Genomic DNA, 19,410 nt, shown 5'->3' with positions numbered 1-19,410 from the left:
CGGGCGTGTGACGGAATTGCGGGCCGTCGACGAGGGAGCAGTGCCTGCCAGCACCCCAGCAACCTCCCGGCTCTTCGTGTTGCCCGTCGCTGCTCGCCGGTGGGTTTCGACTGACAACACCAATTCACTACGGTCTTCATCTACTAGCTAAATTCTGATAAGGAATTTGAAGACATCGGCTATGAAAAAACAACATCAGAAAAGCCGAGGTCTCTTGTCTATGAAGTGATTGAGCAGATTGAAGCATTGGATTTACATAGTTTCGAAGCATGTACTCTTCATACTTCGAAACTGGGGGACCTGTGTTGATACCAGATTTTGGTAAATCTGATGTAATCTGAAGATCATCGGCTGTTGATATACGTGCGCAAGCGTCATAGGCGACAAGAAGCATCAGGCGTGCACTTGGGGATACGTGTCCCTTCCGGAGGGTTGCACGCGTAGGCAGGCATGCATGCGTATTCAAATTGGAAACTGATGTCTCTGAATGCATGCAAGCTAATTAAAGAAAAGATGCTGGCCGGATTAAATATTTGGGAAGGATGCATGCGTGGGATGGAATATGAGATAAGGAGATATTGACACAAATGAAGAAACCACATGCAGAGAGCGCCTTCACGTGGGTGGGCAGGTGATTAAAATAAAGAAGGCAAGTTCCAACGAAGGATCCAAAATTAGCCATGCATGCAAATCGATCTTTCCGCCGCCGAATCAGAGAAGCTTCCGTAGCATGGATTTTACGGAAGGCAAATTAGAATCTATGTATCTTAATATTTGTTTAGATATTTTTTTCTAGTAAGTTTGGTGTGCCGTAATTGGCTAGGTTGTCTAGACTATAAATATGTACCTCCGTCCATTGTGAAAAGTTTGTCACACGACCAATCAACAAATCCTATTTTTTTCTTGCAATTTACTTTACTGTCGGCGACTTCGCTATTTTATTTTTCTGCGAGTTCTTTCGAGTTGATCAATGATGCCTCACATTCGAGCGACTTGATCCACTGGTAAGTTTTCGTTTACAGAATAAATCTGAACTTTAGCTTCCGGACGCATCGCTATTGCTTCGTTCAGATCTATTAAAAAGTTATCGAATTCATCTAGGCTTTGATCTCCGGCGCATCGCTGTTTTCTCGTCTAGATTAATTCACCAATTCATCCGGCTTAGCAATCTGTTTAATCGGCTATCAGTTCCTTTATTATAGCGTTAGATCTTGAAAAGCTGATTAGATCGGTTGTAAGCTTAGTTTTGCTCAGATCCACACATTCGTGGGTTTGTGCATTGTTATCTGGCACGTGTCGCCTTTAGATATAGCCGTCTGTTGCTACCTATATCGGCAGCTTCTTGCCGATATCCCGCAGATCGCTTTAATACTTGTTTATCCCGTTCGATCTGTTGTTTTCTGTATCGGCAGCTCATTGCCGATACGCTGCGTGAGGGTTATTCGGAAATCCAGCTGATACACCCTCGAACTTAACATTTACCCTGTTTTCTTGTCAATCAACAGGTCAGATTGACTGGTACGCTTGGTTTGTATTTTGAAGCTTGGCGAACTGTGCCTTCAGATTCCAGTGTGTTGATTTTTGCGTCAACAGGTACACGGGAAGTCCTTGATCGGGCAGTCGAAACCTTCTATTACTTCAGCTATGTTGAGGTTTGCACAGCAAATAGGGTATACTGCACTTTTCTGAATATTGGTTAGCATCCCAGACGCCATTCCAAAGCTTGTGAGTATTTGTCTGATCTCCTGCATCTCCTCTTTGTTTGGCTTGAGAAAGATTGCTGCATCATCTGCGTAGAGACTTATTCTGAGTCTTGCCAACCTTGTGCCCATTTCTGTTAGTGCTCCCTCCTGTGCAGCGCAATTTAGCAGGCACTGCAGCGGTTCCATGGCCAAGATGAAAAGCATTGGTGACAACGGATCCCCTTGGCGCAGACCAACCTTATGCTTGAACCACTTCCCCCTACCACCATTCAGTAGGACCGAAGTTGAGGCTGTTGATATCAGTGTGGTTACCCAGCTTCTCCATTTTACACCAAACCCCATTTTCTACAAGACCTCCATCAGATAGTCCCATATGACACTATCAAACGCCTTAGAAATGTCTAATTTGAGAAAGAGTGCTGGTATCTTTTGCCTGTGCAAGCATTGGACTAGATTCTGTGTGTATATGAAGTTATCATGTATGCTCCGCTTTTTGATGAAGGCACTTTGCGCTCTTGATATCAGATGCTGCAGGAACAACACCAATCTTGTGGCCAGAAGCTTAGAGACAATCTTAGCAACACTGTGGGTGAGGCTTATTGTCCGGTATTCCCCTATCTTCCGGGCATCACTTTTCTTTGGGATCAGGTTTAGATGTGCTGTGTTTACTGTCTTGAAATGCTGCTCGTGCTGGTTGTAAAAGTAGTTGATGGCTGCCAGTAGATCATCTTTTATTAGCTGCCGGCTCTCCTTGTAGAATGCTCCTATGTACCCATCAGGGCCGGGTGCCTTGTTCGCCGCAATCTCCTTGATCACTGCATGCACCTCCTGCTCGCTAAGATCATGGCTGGGCAAACCGAGTCTGTCCCAGTCTAAAGTGAACTGTCTTGCCTCAGGTGGCCCAAACTGCTTGCTGAAGTGGTCAAAAATGTGCTGCTCCTTCTCTGTATGTGTGTGCACCTGCCCTTCTTCAGTTAGCAGGTGTTTGATGTAGTTCTTTCTTTTTCGGCCGTTGATTTGCATGAAGAAAAGTTTTGTCTGTGCATCTGCTGCTTTTATTCCTCTGATCCTAGATTGCTGCTTGGCTCTGATCTTTTCAACTGCAGTTAACCCCAAGAAATGTGCTTTAAGATCACGTTTCAAGCATACTTCAAGCACGGAGAGCTGCCTGAACTCCTGCACTACATCCAGTATGCCTATCAGTTGCTTTGATGCACAGAGCAGCAGCTTAACATTCTCAATCTTCGATTTGGACCATTGTCTCAGTTTTGCTCTGGTGCGCTACAGCTTGATGTGTAGCCTGAGGAACGGGTTTACTGTTATGACCTCACGTTCCCAGGCTTGTTGGACTACCTCTTGGTACCCTTGGACCTTCGGCCAGAAAACCTCAAATCGGAAGCCGCTGTACTTTTTTGCGTCTGTGTTGCCAACAAGCAGCAAGGGGCAGTGATCAAAAACTAGCGATGAAAGTGCTTGCAGAGAGCAGCTCTGCATCATAAGGTCCCATTTAGTAGTGCAAAATGCGTGATCGATGTGGGTCTGCGTGGTGTCATTCGACCAGGTGAAGCGCCTCCCTTGCAAACTGATCTCTATCATCTCTAGCTCATCCAACACACTTCTGAATGCACCCATCATTCGCCTATTCAGGTTGGTGTTGCTCTTGTCTTGCGCCTACAGTATCAGGTTAAAATCCCCGATGACCAACCATTTCTCTGGTATGCAGTTTCTGATGCTTCTAAGCTCTTGCAGGAATTGCAATTTCTCATGGCCTTCTTGTGGCCCATAGACTACAGTTAGCCACGAGCTCCCCACACCCATTGTTGTCTCAATTTGTGCTGATACTGAATGGACTCTGATATCAGTTTGCACAATCCTATAGTAGTTCTCATCCAGCGCTAGCAAAGCTCTACCCCTGGTTCCTGTTGTCGGTAAGAAGGCAAACTGCTCCAGAGCCGTGGTGGCGGTCAAAGGGATGGGGAAAAGCATGAGGGAGCCTCGGGGAGTTGGTTCCCCCGCTCACCTTGGGTGATGGCGGCCTGTGGGCGGCTCTCCATGGCGGCGGATAGGGAGGCTTGCGGCGGCGGCGTTACTGAGCTAGGAAGGGAGGGGCTAGAGATGGTGGAGGTGGTCGTGAGGGTGCCGAGCGACAGGATGGGCCTATTTAAAGGCATGGCGAGGCGGTGGAGCGGCGGGGCAGGTCGGCGTCGGCCAGCGAACATTGCGGGGCGCCATTAATGGCGCTCCGTTGTCGCGACGCGGCGTGCGGCGGCGAGGACGAGGCACAGGACGATTGGACGCCTCGTGCAGGCGGCGAGCGGCGCGGGTGGCGCTGTGCAAGCACAGGGGCATCGCACGTGGGAGCAGTGGCCGGGCAGGGCGCCAGCAGTGGGCGGCGCGGCGTGGCTCTGCTCGCGGAGCGGCGAACGGCGCGGCGGTGATGGCGGGCCGGTGGCGTGCGCGTGGAGCGCGTGCGCGTAGGCGGTGTGCGGGCAGAGCGTGCATGCGTGGCAGGCGGCCGGGCTGGGTGTCGCGGCGTGCGCGCGTGGCACGGCGGGGCGCGCAGTGTACCGGTGCCCCGGCGTGGCGAGCTCGGCGCGGCGCGCGCGTGCGCACGGCTCGGGGGTGAGCGGGAGGCGACCGCGCGGCGGTGGCCGGGCCGGGCGCACTCGGCGCGTGGGCGAGCAGGGGAGGTGGGGCACGCGCGGCGCTTGCGGTCAAGCGGCGCTCGGGGTGCGCACGGCAAGGGGGCGGCGAGCAGGCCATGGTGCGCGGGAGGAGAGAGAGAGGGAAGGAAGGAGGAGGGGAAGGAAAAGAAAAATGGAGAAAAGAAAATGGGAAAAGGGAAAAAGAAAAAGAAAAGGGAAGGGGAAAAAAGAAAGGGAGAGATGCGTCGGCGCCGACCGCGGCGAGCGGTCGCGCGTGGCCGACCGGCGGCCAAGCGGCGCGGGATGGGACAGCGGCGAGGAAAAAGAGGGAGGGAACGGTCGGCGGAAAGGAGATGACAGAACGTTAAATGAACTCGGGATTTGGGACGGCGGAAAAATTCTAATTAGGGCTTGGGGTTACTGAGCTCAACGACGAAAATAGATTTTTTTTAAAAAAATTAGCAAGTGATTTAATTAGTAAATTTTCAGGATGTCACAGGTATCCTCTTGCCGCTGGTTGGTCACCAGCCGGCGAGCTATGTGGTGGTGGTGTCGGCGGTGGGTCACCGTCCGACGAGGGAGGTGGGGTGGGGTGCGAGCGAGAGGCGCCCGTTGGTGTCTCCATCCTCTCTCTCCACACCGACCACTGATGAGAGATGTCGATCCAAGTTTTGTTGAAGTCTAACTGGCCGTGACTACGACAGTACGTAAAGCCGTAATCCCCGGCTTTCCATGCGCAATGTGAAGGTGTCCAGTCCATCTCTTCACCTGAAAGCAGGGAAGCTAACCGGAAATGGTTAGGTTAAGCTCCACTGAGTAACTGAGTTCACGTACGTACGGCACAGCATATATAGGTTATGCAAGCGAACCCCGAACAGTGTAAATTACGTAGCACCAACAATGGCAAATTCACAAGAAAAACACAACCAGAGCGGGGTATGTAGCAGCAATAGCAGATCGTCTTGCATGTTGTACTGTGTTGCAAATCTGTCTCCCCAATCACGATTGTGTCAGTGGTTGCATGTTGTCTGCACCGACGGTCGAACAATTTGTTTGTACGCCGGTCGAACAATTTGTTTGTACGCCGGTCTAAATAATAAGCAGCTTCTGCCACCATCACGTGGACCATCCGCGTCACATGCTGTGACTCTGATCAACACACAAATATGCTAGAACAAGGTGGATCGTAACGATCGTCACCAGCAGTGCTCCTGCGCTGACTGGCCAGACCGGTTGAATCAGGGGAACCGATGAGGAAGGACTACATAACAGTTTTTTTGAGATCAGCAGGCCACTCAGAATGCACTCAAACGCCGTACAGAGGCAGAAAGAACAGAATTAGGATTTGGAAAAACTAGACTTTGGATTAGAGAGTAAAAAGTAAAGATAATAATTGTTGAATTGATTGGGATTATCCTCAATCGTCCTTAGCCTTCATATATACAGGCAGAAGAAGTCACACTCCTTCACGAGAGTCGGTTTACAAAAAAAAAAGTTTCAAATTACAAATCTAAACCTACTCGACTACAGTCAAACCGGTTTCGGTCTTTGACAATTTTAATTGTAAACACCTACTCACGATGGACCGTTCGCACGATCCCTCGTTGATCAATCATATAGTAGGTTGCTAATTTAAACAGCAGTGCACAACACGCGGGTATATTTAGCGCCACGCGTCTCCGGTCTCCCTCTTGTCGGGCCCTGGCTATGCCATTGCGTGAAGCATGGTTCTTCGTGGTCTTGCCCTCGCATCTCGCCACATCACTATCTAACCGCCGATTAATCATGCTGCCACTGCCATTGGAGTCAAAGCATCTCGCTGTTGCTCGTGGGCTCCTGCATCCCGTCCACCAAGGCTGCTGCAACGACAGGGAGATCGATCACTGTCGATACCACTGTGTGGTGGTGGTGCGCCGCGCCATCGGCTAGCTCTCTTGATGGAGATCGAGCTTAACCAGAGGCGCTCGTGTGGCTCCGTCGCCCGGCCGCATCGCACGAACGCGACGGCCCAACCGGCAACCGCCGGAGCTAGCTAGGTTAATTAACTCAATAGCGAAAAAAGGTGGGAGAGTGGCTTAGTAATTAATTTCAAGCCGAGCAACAACACCTTAAGGGAAGTTTATATTGATTTGGATAACGTTGGATAAAGGTGCCTTTTTTGAAAGGAAATAAAGGTGCCTTTTAAGGTCCCTCATTTCGATATCGAGGAGGAGACTAGGTTCTACGATTTTAATTTAATCCTTGGGTTAATATTGATTTGATCTATCTCTCCACCCATTCTAAAATGTAAGCTGCCACGGTCCACTGACGTCCGTCACAAGGAAATAGAGAAATTTTAATTTTCGAAACGTAACTTTTGCATGCTGCATCACTTTTATTTATCGCAAACAACGGCTTATTGTTCGCGTGCATCGTCGAGAACAAGCACGTACCATTACACAATGACACAAACTCACAACACACAATAATCTTATGTATGCTCGTGTAGTAGGATCGGAGGACCGCATGGCCTCGGTCCTGCATTTCCCAAGCCAAATTCGATCCAGCAGCTGCCCATGCTGGGATGGTGGCTCATGCATCTAGTCTAGCACTTGGGTCCGCAGATGCCGAGGAAGGTGTCGGTGCACCTGAACTTGTTGCCGGAGTAGGTCTTGACGGCGACGCACTTCTTGCAGACGGGGTCGCAGTCCTTCTTGACGTCGTCGCAGGTGTAGAGCCCCGAGAAGGAGAAGTTGCAGTTGGTGCAGCACTTGAGCTGACCCGGGTTGATGTCGATGGCCTTGCTCTCGACCACGGCTGCATTAGCATTACATTCAGTTCTCGACCATGTATGTCAGCTCCAGCAACAAAGCAGGTTAGTTCAGATCAATCAACCTGCAGATGCCTTACGTTGATCAAGGAGGAAGAACTAACGACGCATACCATTTTCTTTTGCCACGGCTGCGAAGATCCCCATGACCAGGGCGGCCTGCAGGCACAGGACTACAGGAGCACCAGGAGCGTGCTGCTCTTCATGGTCGCTTCGCTTGGCGCTTCAGCTCCCTGTTTCCTGTAGAAACTCTTTGCGTCTTGTGTTCTAGCGAGCAGTAGCTTGTTGCTGTGTGTTGCCAATAGCGCGGTGGAGAGGGGCTCTACTTATAGGCGTACAGATCTGAAATGCCATGCCGCCGTAGTCCTGGAATCTCTCTCTTTCCCTCTCTCTCTGTGTTTTTTTTTTCCCATAAGGAGGACGGACGGATGCTTCGCATTCATGCATTTTGTTAGGCCAAACTTTGACTCATGGCTGCGCGAGTCGTATACTGCATTTATTTTTCATGATCGTGTCCAATCATCCTCATCAGCTCACAGCTGGTCCGGAATTGGACGGAAGTGATGACGTTATCATACCAGCATAGGTGGATAAACGTAACAGAGCTTGATACTGGTATACATTAGTTGTAAACTTGTTGACCTTGCACGCATGTGTGTTAAAAGGAGCTGTAAAATGGGATGTTCTGCATTCCCTGTAGAACAACTAACTCCGTTTTAATTTAAATGTTCTAGCACGTTATAATTAGTATCTCGAGGCAGGGAAAACACAGAAGGGTATTTGGTTTGAGGAATATAATAGCAGATTTACTCCTTGTCAATCAGTTGAGATCTCGTTTATCTGTCAATCGACAGTAGCGTTGGATTGATGGGCAACGAATAGGGAAGAAGGGAGCCAACGCTGCCCCGGCGGTGTGCCGGCGACAACGCAGGAGCCAGCGAGCATCGACGGGAAATCCACGCATCTAACTAGTGTCGGCGTTGGGATCTGCGGCGGCCCCCACAAGCCAAAACCATGCAGCGCAGCCCCGCAGCTTCCTGGTGTCGTCAACGGTGGCCAGTGGCGGATGCAGAATGAGAGGTAAGGGGGGCTGAAACAATGGAGATGTTGATTTATGTGAAAATTTAATGGTGATTTGATGCTTTTGCTACAGTATTTTACGTGTAATTAGGAGAGCTTAGGGGGGGCTGGAGCCCCCCTACCCCCCCCCTGCTGGATCCGCCGCTGACGGTGGCTACCACCGGTGATTGATAGATAAATGAATTGGCATGATCCATCACACTTTCACTCTTATTTTCAGTTTGGTTTGGAAAATGAAATTGGGTTGATCCATGATTAGTTTATAATGAGTAATGGGTTTATCCCACACGAATTTGTGGGGGTAAACTCATCCTGCCATGCATTCCATTCTAGATGAGGTGATTACTTAAACTCATAATAATGCATCTTATCCAATCTGGCAGTGCATTTTATTTTGTTGGACTAGCGACCACATGGGTGAAGAACGGCGTGTCCTTGTTAGAAAAAAAAAATAAAGAGCAGGTGATCGTTTCTTTAAAATAAAAAAAGGTCATTGTACGGTGGTTTTCCGACCCAATAATTTTTTTTCAAAGACACCGATTTAGCTAGTTAAATAAATTATTTTTAGGGCAGCAGACTCTTCTGCTGCCAATTTTTTGGCTGCCGCCAAGCGGCGGTCGTCGTCGCTGCCTAGCTCAGCGGCTGCTCCTTCCGCTATCAAAGCCAAAGCGTTTCACACTGCCTCATGAATGCACGATTGAGTAAGATAAAAAAAGAAGAAATGCACGATGCCAGCAGCATCTGCATCTCGCCGCGTGGACCAGTCAGAGAGCAACATCCATTTCTGTAATTCTGTCACGTTGTGGGGGCCCTGGTGGCCGGCGGCTATCGCCTCCTGGTCCTACAGCGCCCCCGGTTTGACGCCGACGTGTCGCGTGACCGGTGCCCGTGTAGCTTAGCTAGCGCCGCGCCGTGTGTGTCTGGGCCGGTGTGCGAGCAGTTTCCTTGACAGGCCCAGGCCGATTCCTCGCGGCGGCAATGCCGCCAGCCCGTTAGGCCCGGCACTATGCAGGCCGCCGAAGGCCCGCCCCCCAAACCGGCATAGTTGTCTTTGTGGCCGAGGTGGCTTTTTAAGGAATTAAATCTTCCTTCGTGCCCTTGTCTTGAGGCCAACCAACCGTTTCCAGGAATTTGCATCCATGATGGTCTGAAGAATGTTTGGCCTGCAAGCTAAGTACTTGCAGTGTTAGTTTTATATATCCGATGAATGGACAGAAATGTGCGTCCTGTTGGCATCGTCAAGATGATAATTAAAGGACCCATTTGTTCCTCCACCTGCACTGGATAAAAGGTGCTGCAGGAGCTAACCGGCCGACCACCGCGATCTCGGCAGGCAACAAAAGACCCTGACCCTACTAGCGTGTTCTGCAACTAGCGAAGATGAAATCGCGTTCGTGATCGTGAGAGACCCAATGCTCCGAACCAAGCTTGGCCAACCATGCACTACCAGCAAGCTCTCTCTGCCCCCCCCCCCCCCCCCCCCCTGCCGCCATGCACGCGGCCTTGATGAGGTTTCCCTGGAACATAGGTAGCTTCCCCCACAGACACATGGGCAAGCTTTCATCGCACTCCATGCCCATCCGCCAAGCAACCGGCAATCAACACCTGCACAACCAAAAAGCGCCTCCCGTGCCAAGCAAACAAAAGCGATAATGTTTCAAAGAAAAAGACCACTGCTCTATCTATCATTGCCATCTTTCCAGTTCATCCATACCATTCTCCCTAAGTTAAACCGACCACAATTTGTAGGCCAAGTTTTCATATTTGCATTGACAATCACTCATAATTAGTATTAAGCATGTTTGCAAGGATAGCCTAATTAAATTCACAAGCTCTTTTTGTTCGGTTTCCGGTGGAACGGAGAATGTTCACATTCCGAATACATGCAGGCCTAAAATATACACAACTACTATTTGGTGGTAAATAAGTTAACTCTAGAACTCCGTACTCTTCTTGGTCTTGGTGCTGCAGTCACAGAGCAAGTAGCTCAGCACGTTGGCCACACTCGTGCCGATGAACGGCACGTTAAGCACCGGTCTAACCCTAACGCCATGGCTGCTACCTTTCCTGCTACCTCCATAGTAGTAAGCTCTTGATGAACCACCACCGTTACTAGCTGGCGACACTACTGTACCCCGGAATTTTTGGTAGTACCGGGGCCGATGGCCGGCGGCGTCCGGTACGGCGGCGGCGCCCAAGCCACCGTCCCGCGCCACGGCGGCCGAGGCTGACCGGCTGCGCATCAGCGGGAACGGCGGGCACCCGAACCTCCCCGCGGACCGCGGCGCGCCCGTCGTCGTCCTCGCCGTCGTGGCCGAGTTCACGCTGCTGCTGCGCGAGAACGGGGACGCCCACGAGCCCGGCCGCTTCTGCGGGCACGGCTGCGCCTTGACACGGATGCCGCCGCCGCCGCCTCGCTCTTGCTCGCACGGGCTGGGTCTGGGAGCGGGCGGCAACGGCGGCATTGGCAGCAGTTTCCCGCCCGCGAAGAGGCGGTCGGCCGGGGCGACGTCGTCGGCGGCTGCATTCGCGTTGGCGAAGTCGAACTCCGGCTCCGGGAGCCGCGACGACGACACGAGCAGCGACGCGTCGGACCGCCGCGGCGGTGCTGCGAAGTTGGCTAGGTCGTGGGAGAACGAGATCCTCGGGCTGACCAGCTCCGGGGCTTCCTCCATCGGCGGCGCCTGGATCGTCAGTGGGAGAGATCACGAGCGAGGTCAGTGAGAGGCCGGCCGGTGGAGGAGTTGGGAGGGGAGCGGCTAAATAGAGCTGCCGAGAGCCCGGTCCCCGGCTGGGACCCGTGGTGTACAAACTTCGCACCCGAATTCGCGAGGTTGATACTGATTCGATGCCACTAGCGCCTGGTCCCTTGGCGGGTCACCTACCTTACTGAATGACACGTTCCTTTGCCGTTTTCTCTCCGATTCGACGTGAAACTTTGGCAAACACAGCTTGGGCATTCCGGCGACAGCCCAGCCTTGCTTGATCCACAGACCTGTCCAGGACCTGGCTTGCTTTACCGTGCAGTGAGCTGTAACTGTCTCTTGCCAGAAACATCTGGGAGGAGGAGCAGCGATGCTGCCTGCTGAGATCAAGTTTCCTAGTCTGAATGATGGAGACCTTCGGGCATTCCCAACCGAACTGCCGCAGCACGAAGCTCCCTGCAGTCAACTGCTTCGGGGTGAAAAGGGAGGAGCACTGCAATGGCGATGTTACATTGCGTGTGCATACCACTGTTCACTCTGCGTGGCGAGGACGTCGACAGGGAAAGGGAGTTCAACACTTGCTGGGAGCAGAGTATGATGGGAGGGGTCTCTGAGGTCACTGTCTTCATCGATGGAAGGATGGAGCCGGCGAGAACACGGGGGGATGGGAGCCCGATGTTGCCTCAATCTCATGAGCAATTCCGATCAGGGACCTCCAAATCATGGTACTCGTCGTCAGGGAGCAAGCACGGCAAGAGGATCGAGAAAGCAAGCTCTGCCCATTTCCCTTCCTGCTTCCGTCGCCGGAAAGGGGGCGTCGTACGTCCTGCGATGCGGGGCAAGAGGAGGAGCACCCAACTGGAAATGGCGAAAAGGGCGCACCCAAAAAACGTGCCCATCTTTTGCCCTACATACAGGTCAAAACTTGATGGAAGAGCTGCTGATTCAGTAACGGAGCTTCTTCATCTTTCTGAACGTGACGTGTCGAAGAAATGTGCAGCACCTCATCGTTGCTGCCTCATGGACACACGCTCAATCATTCGTGCGTGCCTTAGCTTTTCTCTGCAGCGCTGGACCAGAACGGACAGCGAATTATTGTGCGCTGTAACTGCAAGTCTGCAAGTCACGCAGAATGATCTGCTCTGCAATTCAGGGAGAATGTCTCACTGGCTGGTGTAAATTCAGGTGATTTGCCAGCCAATCAGTCAGAGTTAACACACCTGGTGACCTGGTACTGGTAGATAGGCTGGTACATGGATCAATCATGTAGCTACCATTCTGAATTCCCCATGGAGACAAGCTTGGCTAGGGTACCGAGTGGTAGCGGTCAGGGAGTAGGGGGCATCTGCAACAGCGCCACCCCTGAATTTCAGGTCGCTAGGGTGGCATCATGCATGATCTGAATGAAGAGATCAGCGAAGGGTTGGTCGTGTGGTGCGGTCATTAGGGCTCGTAGCCATACTGTTCCTGCTCAGTACACTGTTCTACCTGGCTGGCGTATCTCGTCAGTGCCGGTTCGGATTGTGCTCACGTGCCCTGTAGTTACGGGGTCCGATTCCTCAATCCATGGTGGTCTTTGGCACTTTGTAGTTTGTACACAGTCTCTCACTGTTCAACTGTTATCTAGTAAGGAACAAAGTGAGGGCCGGGGATTGAGTGACTGGATGGCAAATGATTCAAGAGATAAATTCCGCAAACCATCTGGCCATAGCAGATATTGCTGATATTTCATTCAGACAAACATAAAGCGACACCAGGGTTTCAGAAAAAAAATGGCGAGGTTAGTAGGATTTGAATCACGTAAGAAATTGTTTTAGTAATAGAATGTTTTGAGCAAACAAATCGCACCAACAATTATTTTGTGGATACTATAAGTACCAGCAGGCTTTTCCAACGCAACTCTGATCGATCATATGTACTAAAGCAGACGCATATCAGCATGTCAGTCAGACAAATAGCATGGCAGCCATGAGATGAGACCGTTCATGTGATAAACCAGGTCATAACAGCTTGGCAGTTGAGCATTAACTTTCATGTTAAGTGGAAGGGAACCAAAACTGTACAACTGCTTCCATCCAATAGTTTCAAATTTTTTCCCCCCCAAAAACATTACATCTAATGTTTAGACACATGCATGAAGTATTAAATGAAGTCTATTTATAAAACCTTTTACAAGGATGGGTTGTAAATCGCGAGACGAATCTAATGAGTCTACTTAATCCATGAGTTGCAACAGTGATGTACAGTAATCATTCGCTAATCATGAATTAATTAGGCTCATTAGATTCGTCTCGTGATTTACAATCCATCCGTACAAAAAGTTTTATAAATAGACTTTATTTAGTATTCCGAAATATTAATATTTCCTTTCAAATTTTTTTGGCAAAGTGATCTAAACACAGCGCTACTAAAATAATGTAGGAAAAAATTGATTACAACCACTGGGTTTTCCTGCAACAAATGATGATGTAAATGATTGGCAAACCGACTGGAGATTGGAAGTTCGAGAAATACAAGGCCATGAGGAAGATTCATGCATGCCACCAGCTAATGCTAGACTGGGTGGCAACAAAAATCGGTGTAGATGCTATGACTAGGATTCCACTGCAGCACGGTCTCTGTGGAATATGTACCTGCGACTTCAAAATCTGGAAAGCTCCTGATAGCAACCTGTCTAAATTGATTTCTACTTCTACTAGTAGTGTTATTTCTACTATTAAATTTGTTTAGCTAGTCTACTCCTGATAGCAAACTTCTCGTGCACCGGAGGACGGGCAGATGGCCTAGGACCCGAAGAGTAAGCAGAGTATAATCGCGGAGAGCTCTTAAGGTGATCAATTCCTTGTCTTCTAAGAGCGTTTGGGTCGACACCTGCCTTGTGAGCAGCGACAACTCCAATTGCTTCCCAGTAGTTCTGAACATTCAGCTGAGGAGAAAACACTCAAAGTTGCTAACAAATGCTTAGATATATGAGCTTATGAGAAAGAGACAGAATTTGGAGGGTGACGAAAGACATATATAGGTTGCATACCGCCTCTATGCCAAACTTGTCTGGGGTATCATCAAGCACTGTCTCATTTTCCTGTACGGTTATGATTAAGGGCTGCAAAAAAAAAGAGGTGTGCAGTTTAGCTGACCGAGTTAATTGTGTTCTTAAAACTTTTTATGACTAGCTCCAATCATCATGCTAGCAGAAAGTGTGTTGATTAACTTTAACCTATATTTCAAGTGTATAATACACTGAAAATGCAGTCTAACTGGGTGCGTACTTCATCTTTCATCATTAATTAATATGGACGCTATACCTTATGCTTTCTTGAAGCTCGAGCAAAGGCTAGGGTACCCTCTCCTCCACAAGAGTCTTTTGGAAGAATAACACTGTCAACATCACCAGCCACAATGCAATTACTGCCCAAGATTCCTTGCCTCCTCATGACATACTGTGGAGCGTTGCTTAACCCAGCAAGCACACAAGGCAGAAAGGTATATCCAATCTGTTGACATTAGGTATGAATAAACAAATAAACAAACGAAACATAAAAGTAATAAACAATCAGGTTACAAAGCAAAAGAAGCTACTAAGTTTGACATAGACCAAGCACATATCTGACATTAGGTGTGAATAAACAAACAAAACATAAAAGTTATAAGCAATTAGGTTACAAAGAACAGAAGAAGCTACTAAGTTTGACATAGAACAGCACATATCTCATATCTGTATATGACCCAAAGAGGCAAAAAGGCTGCTGAAAACCTTGAAACCAGAAATGAACCAATTGCAGTAGTCTGATATATGTGTTGTAATGGTAGTATGATTGTTATCATACCACTGGTAAATTGGTAATTACTTAACTCAGTTATGGTTGTAGGAGAGAATAATGGATGTATTCCTCCAAACCCTAAAAGGGTGGGATATATAGTTCCTATACATGGACATGGGCTCACATATACACCAACAATGGTAACTGCACGAGTGCAGGAGGACATATATACCTCTTCAGCAGCAGATCTAGGGGATACCAATGGGCTGAGTGGTGGGGGTAACACTGCAGGAGCGTGGGCAGCAGGGATTTTGAATTCTTTCACAATTAGATGACTGATAATTGCTTCAACCCCTGCCAACAGATCAACGCCCTGCAGTGATATATCAGTCAACAACATAAGGGACGAGAAGTATAAGAACATTATATTACGCTAGCTGGGAAATGCAGAAAATGAAAGATAGGCTTGCTTGCCAACAAGTGATAACCGCACCTTATTTTTGTTAATTGTTATAAAGTCAATAGAACTGAGATCCATGAATATACACATCCAGTCCCACAAATGGCAATGACTTCCATATTTTAAGGGAACAATGGCACTAATTCTCTATTCACTAATAACATTTATACCAGAATCCATTAGTTATCAGACTTCTAAAATCGAATGTGTTGAAACTTCCAAGAGAAATACTTGGCATTTCTGATCGCTACCAAAATGCTCGATGCAAATGTCAATGGTAAAGGCCAACACCATACGGATTAAAAAAAAACTAACTACTCAAGCAGGCAAGAGTCGGTTACCTTCCCTTCCCTGTAACAATCTGAATCTTCTGGATCATCATCTGGAAAGCATGCAACCACTGCCACCGCATTCACATCTGAATGATTCACTAGTGTGTCAACAGCTCTCAGCAGAGAATCAGAGTTCCCAACACTTCCTGTCGACTTCCCACACTTAGGATCAAACCATGTCTTGATCTACACCAGACATTGGCAGGCTATAAGCAAACACCAAGACTTAATTACTCTTACAACTACACGTACTAGTATCAAAACAGTATATGCACCTCCAGAGGAGCATCTGTGACAATGTACTCGACTACAGGCAGCCCAAGAGACGCCCTTGCGGCATCGGCAACATGCAAGTGGCGTAGCCGGAGGTCCTCCTCGATTCCAGAATCCAACACCAAGCCTACCTAGGTTGGATCAGTTACAATGTGTCATTGATACACAACTTTCAGTGTGCCACCCTTGTGTTCCTTGTGGATGGCGAGTCATCCACTAATCCCCACAGCGGCTTACCTTGTTTTGGTGAACGGGTTGGAGAGCCCAAGATCCTTCCGCGAACCTATCAAGGGCGTATCCCTCCACGTAAAGCGTGTTGGGCATTGGCCAGTACAACATTGCAGCGTTCAGCACCTGCGATATGAAAAGCTTTCCATCCCTCAGCGACCAAATTCAAATGGAGTAGCAAGTGAAGTACAGCAGCGTAAGTTTTGGGGCGGTTGCAATTACGTTGGGGTGTGAGATGACGCAGTCGGAGACGGCGGCGAGGGTTCTAGCCACCGGGAGGGCGTCGCCGGCGAAGCCCCCGACGGCCGCGCCGACGCCCGTGGGGACAATCAGGACGGACGTGTAGGGCCTCCTGAAGCGCGGGGACCGCGCGTCCGCGGACGGGGAGAAGGGGCGGGCCCCGGCGCGGCGGCGAGGCGCCGCCGCCTGCGACGGCGTGAAGCGCGCGCCTGGGAAGGGAGGAGCGAGAGGGAGCGACATTCGCCGGAGCCCGGGGCGAAGGCCGAAGGGACGGAGAGAGCGGGCAACGAAAGCGGATAAGGCTACTCGCAGCTGGACCGGGCTGGGCCCACATGCGCGGCCCAATCGGGTGGGTAAAAAAGCCCGTATTGACTGGGCCGGGCCGGGCCGTCCAGCTTTTCTTCCTGGCTCCACCTGTCAGTCTCTCGGATTTCCAGACCCCACGGCCACGAGCCCACGAGCACGAGGGCAGACCGCAGACCGAAGCCACTGGGCAGGCAGACGAGGAGAAGCTTCGCGGACGCCATGTCGTCGCCGTCGCCGTCGCCGTCGCCGCTGTGCGCCGCCGCCTGCTCCACCGCTCTCCGCGCCCCACCGCCCCTCGCGCGCTTCCGCCGCTCGGCCGCCCCGGTCTCCGCCTCGGTGGCCCGCGCGGCGCCGGCCGTCTCCGACGACCTCGTCCTGCGCATCGCCGAGCAGCTCGAGGACTCGGTGACCTCCTCCTCCCCGCTCCTCAACCCGCTCCGCTCCGCCTCCGCGCTCTCCCTCCTCTCCACGCCCTGGCCCACGCGCCGCTCCAGCGAGGCCTTCCGCTTCACCGACATCTCCTACCTCCGCTCCTCCCCCATCTCCCTCCCCTCCGGGGCGCCCGACCTCGCGCCGCCCGCCTCCCCTTTCCCCTCCCACGTCCTCTTCTCGGACGGGCTCCTCGTGTCCGCCTCCGGCGTTCATGTCAGCGCCCTCGCCGATCTCCCCCCCGGCCGCGCGCGAGACCGCGCCGCCGCGGCGCTCGCCGCCTCCGCTGAATTCGCCCACAAGGACCTCTTCTACGACTTCAACGCCGTTGGGGCGAGGGATGTCGTGGTCGTGCACGTGCCCGAGGGGGTCAAGGCTGCCGACGACCCTGTCCACATCATGTTCGCTTATACCAATTGCGGTGGGGAGAGTATGCTGATGTCCAATCCGAGGATTCTGGTCGTGGCCGAGAAGGAAGCAGAGGTGGCCATAGTGGAGGAGCACTTTGGGGCTGGACAAGAAGGTGGTCGTTATTGGGCCAATCCAGTAGCGGAGATTATTGTCGATGCTGGCGCAAGGGTTGTTCATTCATACTTGCAGCGGCAATCGTTTGGTGCAGCACATACTAAATGGACTGTCGTCCAGCAGGTGAGTCTGCATTTGAGATAAATGTTTTAAGATTCTTGAAATTGTAGTTATGAAGTTTGAATGTGATATACTCTTGAAATGGAATAGAATAGTGATGATGAGAGAACCCATTTCTGATTATTATTGTTGGAGGACAGATTATCACTATTACTCAATTGGGGGCATTGGTGGTTTCAGGTTCTTGGATAGGTGCCTCCATATTGCTTGTTTATGGTGATTATGAGTATTTGGGTAGTCTTGCTTGCTGTAGTGGGTTGGACTGTGATAGTTCAATGGTTTTGTTAAACAATTGAAATCAGTGAGTCTTATTTATTGCAAAACATTATTTTTTGCAGGATACGTCAAGCAAATATGAGTTTGTTGAGGTCAGCACTGGAGCAAAATTGAACAGGCACAATCTCCATATCCAGCAATTAGGTCCTGAGACAGAGACAGAATTGTCAACACTTCACTTAACATCTCAGAATAAGCAGATACATGATCTGCATAGCAAACTGATACTTGATCACCCCAAAGCTTTTTCACGACAGCTCCACAAGTGCATTGCTTGTGGCACAGGGAATAGCATATTTGATGGCAATATTAAGGTCAACAGGTATTTTGTCATCTAATTTCTTGGATTGTTTTGTTTTGTTCTTTCAGGAAACTTTCATCTATTATAACCATCTTTCTAGTCTGCATTGTAGAATTTTAGATTTATATTTTCATGCCTGTGCCATACATGTTTCCTTGTTCAATATTTCACAGTTTCTGAATGTAGGGTATCCTGAGATAATCATATTTTTTGAAGGATAGCTTTATGTTAACTGGAATATGATGTAGTAGCTGCATAAATACTAGTGCTGTGTTCATGAAATAAATATTATTAATACAAATTCGGCACAAAGCCAGAAACATTTTTAGTTGTAGCAAATAGCTCTTCCCCTATATATAGGTCTTGCAATTCATTTCAACTATTATATCATTTTTCTTTAACTGTAATTCTTAATATGTCCCAAATGAGCAATGTCAATATTTGAGCCATGACACAGTTTTTAATGCAGTTGCAATCTGTATTCCCATCCTAAAGTTTTGATGCTCTTAATTTACAGGTATGCACAACAAACTGATGCTGGGCAGGAAACCAAGTGTCTTATCCTATCACCAAAGGCGCTTGTTAATGTCAAGCCAAACCTTCAGATTATAGCTGATGACGTGAAGTGTACTCATGGTGCTGCCATCAGTGGTGAGCTTGATCCAAATGAGCTCTTCTACTTCCAAGCGAGAGGCATCAATGTGCAAACTGCAACGGATGCCCTACTATACTTTTTTGGAGCCCATGTGATAAAGCGCATACCATTTAAGCCTATAAGTGAGAAGGCATTAGTGGAGTTCAAAGAGTTGCTTGCTTCCTCCAGACAAACAACAGATGAGGCTCTTCTTTCATGATCTTGTTTGACATAGTTCGACACATTTTTTTGAGCTCAGAAGAGTAGGGGAGGTAGAGTGTTTCAGCCAAACAAGTGAACGCGGCACTATATTGTGGTTGATATGATGTAAAAAGTACCATGCTAGCTTGCAAATGCAGTTTATTTGCAAATGGCTTGTTCCTCTGATCCTCTCTACTAAGAGGAAGATGCCATGTTCTTCAAAGCAGTCGTTTTTTTTCACATGATACATTAATAACTAGAGTCGACTCTGTACTTGAAAAATATTCTGTAAAGAAATACCACGGAGCAGCTCCCTGGAACAAATAAAGCTCTTTATGTCTAGCCAAATTTTTTATTTATACACATACGGAAGGTTTATTTC

At 49.5% G+C, this 19,410-nt stretch overlaps 3 protein-coding genes and 1 pseudogene across 5 annotated transcripts; 1 reads left to right on the top strand and 3 right to left on the bottom strand.

The window, feature by feature from the left end:
* Positions 1-6,687: 6,687 nt before the first annotated feature.
* Positions 6,688-7,474, bottom strand: LOC120706103 (annotated as a pseudogene). Its single transcript, XR_005688196.1, has 2 exons — positions 7,271-7,474; positions 6,688-7,144 (listed from the first exon to the last, which is right to left on the bottom strand). The product of XR_005688196.1 is annotated as a Bowman-Birk type wound-induced proteinase inhibitor WIP1-like (transcript).
* Positions 7,475-10,000: 2,526 nt separating this feature from the next.
* LOC120710481 lies at positions 10,001-10,985 on the bottom strand. Its single transcript, XM_039996158.1, has one exon. The coding sequence runs from the start codon at positions 10,910-10,912 to the stop codon at positions 10,172-10,174; it is 741 nt and encodes a 246-aa protein (XP_039852092.1). The 5' UTR covers positions 10,913-10,985; the 3' UTR covers positions 10,001-10,171.
* A 2,345-nt stretch (positions 10,986-13,330) lies between these two features.
* Positions 13,331-16,515, bottom strand: LOC120706102 (uncharacterized lipoprotein syc1174_c-like). Of its 2 annotated transcripts, XM_039990674.1 has the most exons (8): positions 16,219-16,515; positions 16,006-16,122; positions 15,771-15,899; positions 15,505-15,681; positions 14,936-15,076; positions 14,248-14,436; positions 13,974-14,045; positions 13,331-13,868 (listed from the first exon to the last, which is right to left on the bottom strand). In XM_039990674.1, exons 1-8 carry the CDS (start codon positions 16,474-16,476, stop codon positions 13,659-13,661), a joined length of 1,293 nt encoding a protein of 430 aa, XP_039846608.1. In that variant the 5' UTR covers positions 16,477-16,515; the 3' UTR covers positions 13,331-13,658. The 2 variants fall into 2 exon arrangements, 1 of the variants encoding a protein (XP_039846608.1); XR_005688195.1 differs by having other exon boundaries at positions 13,331-14,045; positions 15,771-15,895; positions 16,219-16,505.
* A 196-nt stretch (positions 16,516-16,711) lies between these two features.
* LOC120706101 (protein ABCI7, chloroplastic-like) lies at positions 16,712-19,376 on the top strand. Its single transcript, XM_039990673.1, has 3 exons — positions 16,712-17,619; positions 17,955-18,214; positions 18,711-19,376. The coding sequence occupies exons 1-3, from the start codon at positions 16,762-16,764 to the stop codon at positions 19,045-19,047; spliced, it is 1,455 nt and encodes a 484-aa protein (XP_039846607.1). The 5' UTR covers positions 16,712-16,761; the 3' UTR covers positions 19,048-19,376.
* Positions 19,377-19,410: the final 34 nt, after the last annotated feature.

The sequence above is a fragment of the Panicum virgatum genome, chromosome 5K (genome assembly GCF_016808335.1).
Source record: "Panicum virgatum strain AP13 chromosome 5K, P.virgatum_v5, whole genome shotgun sequence".
Classification (NCBI taxonomy): domain Eukaryota; kingdom Viridiplantae; phylum Streptophyta; class Magnoliopsida; order Poales; family Poaceae; genus Panicum; species Panicum virgatum.
The sequence above is the reverse complement of the archived record's forward strand: the minus strand, read 5'-3'. Positions and strand labels throughout refer to the sequence as shown.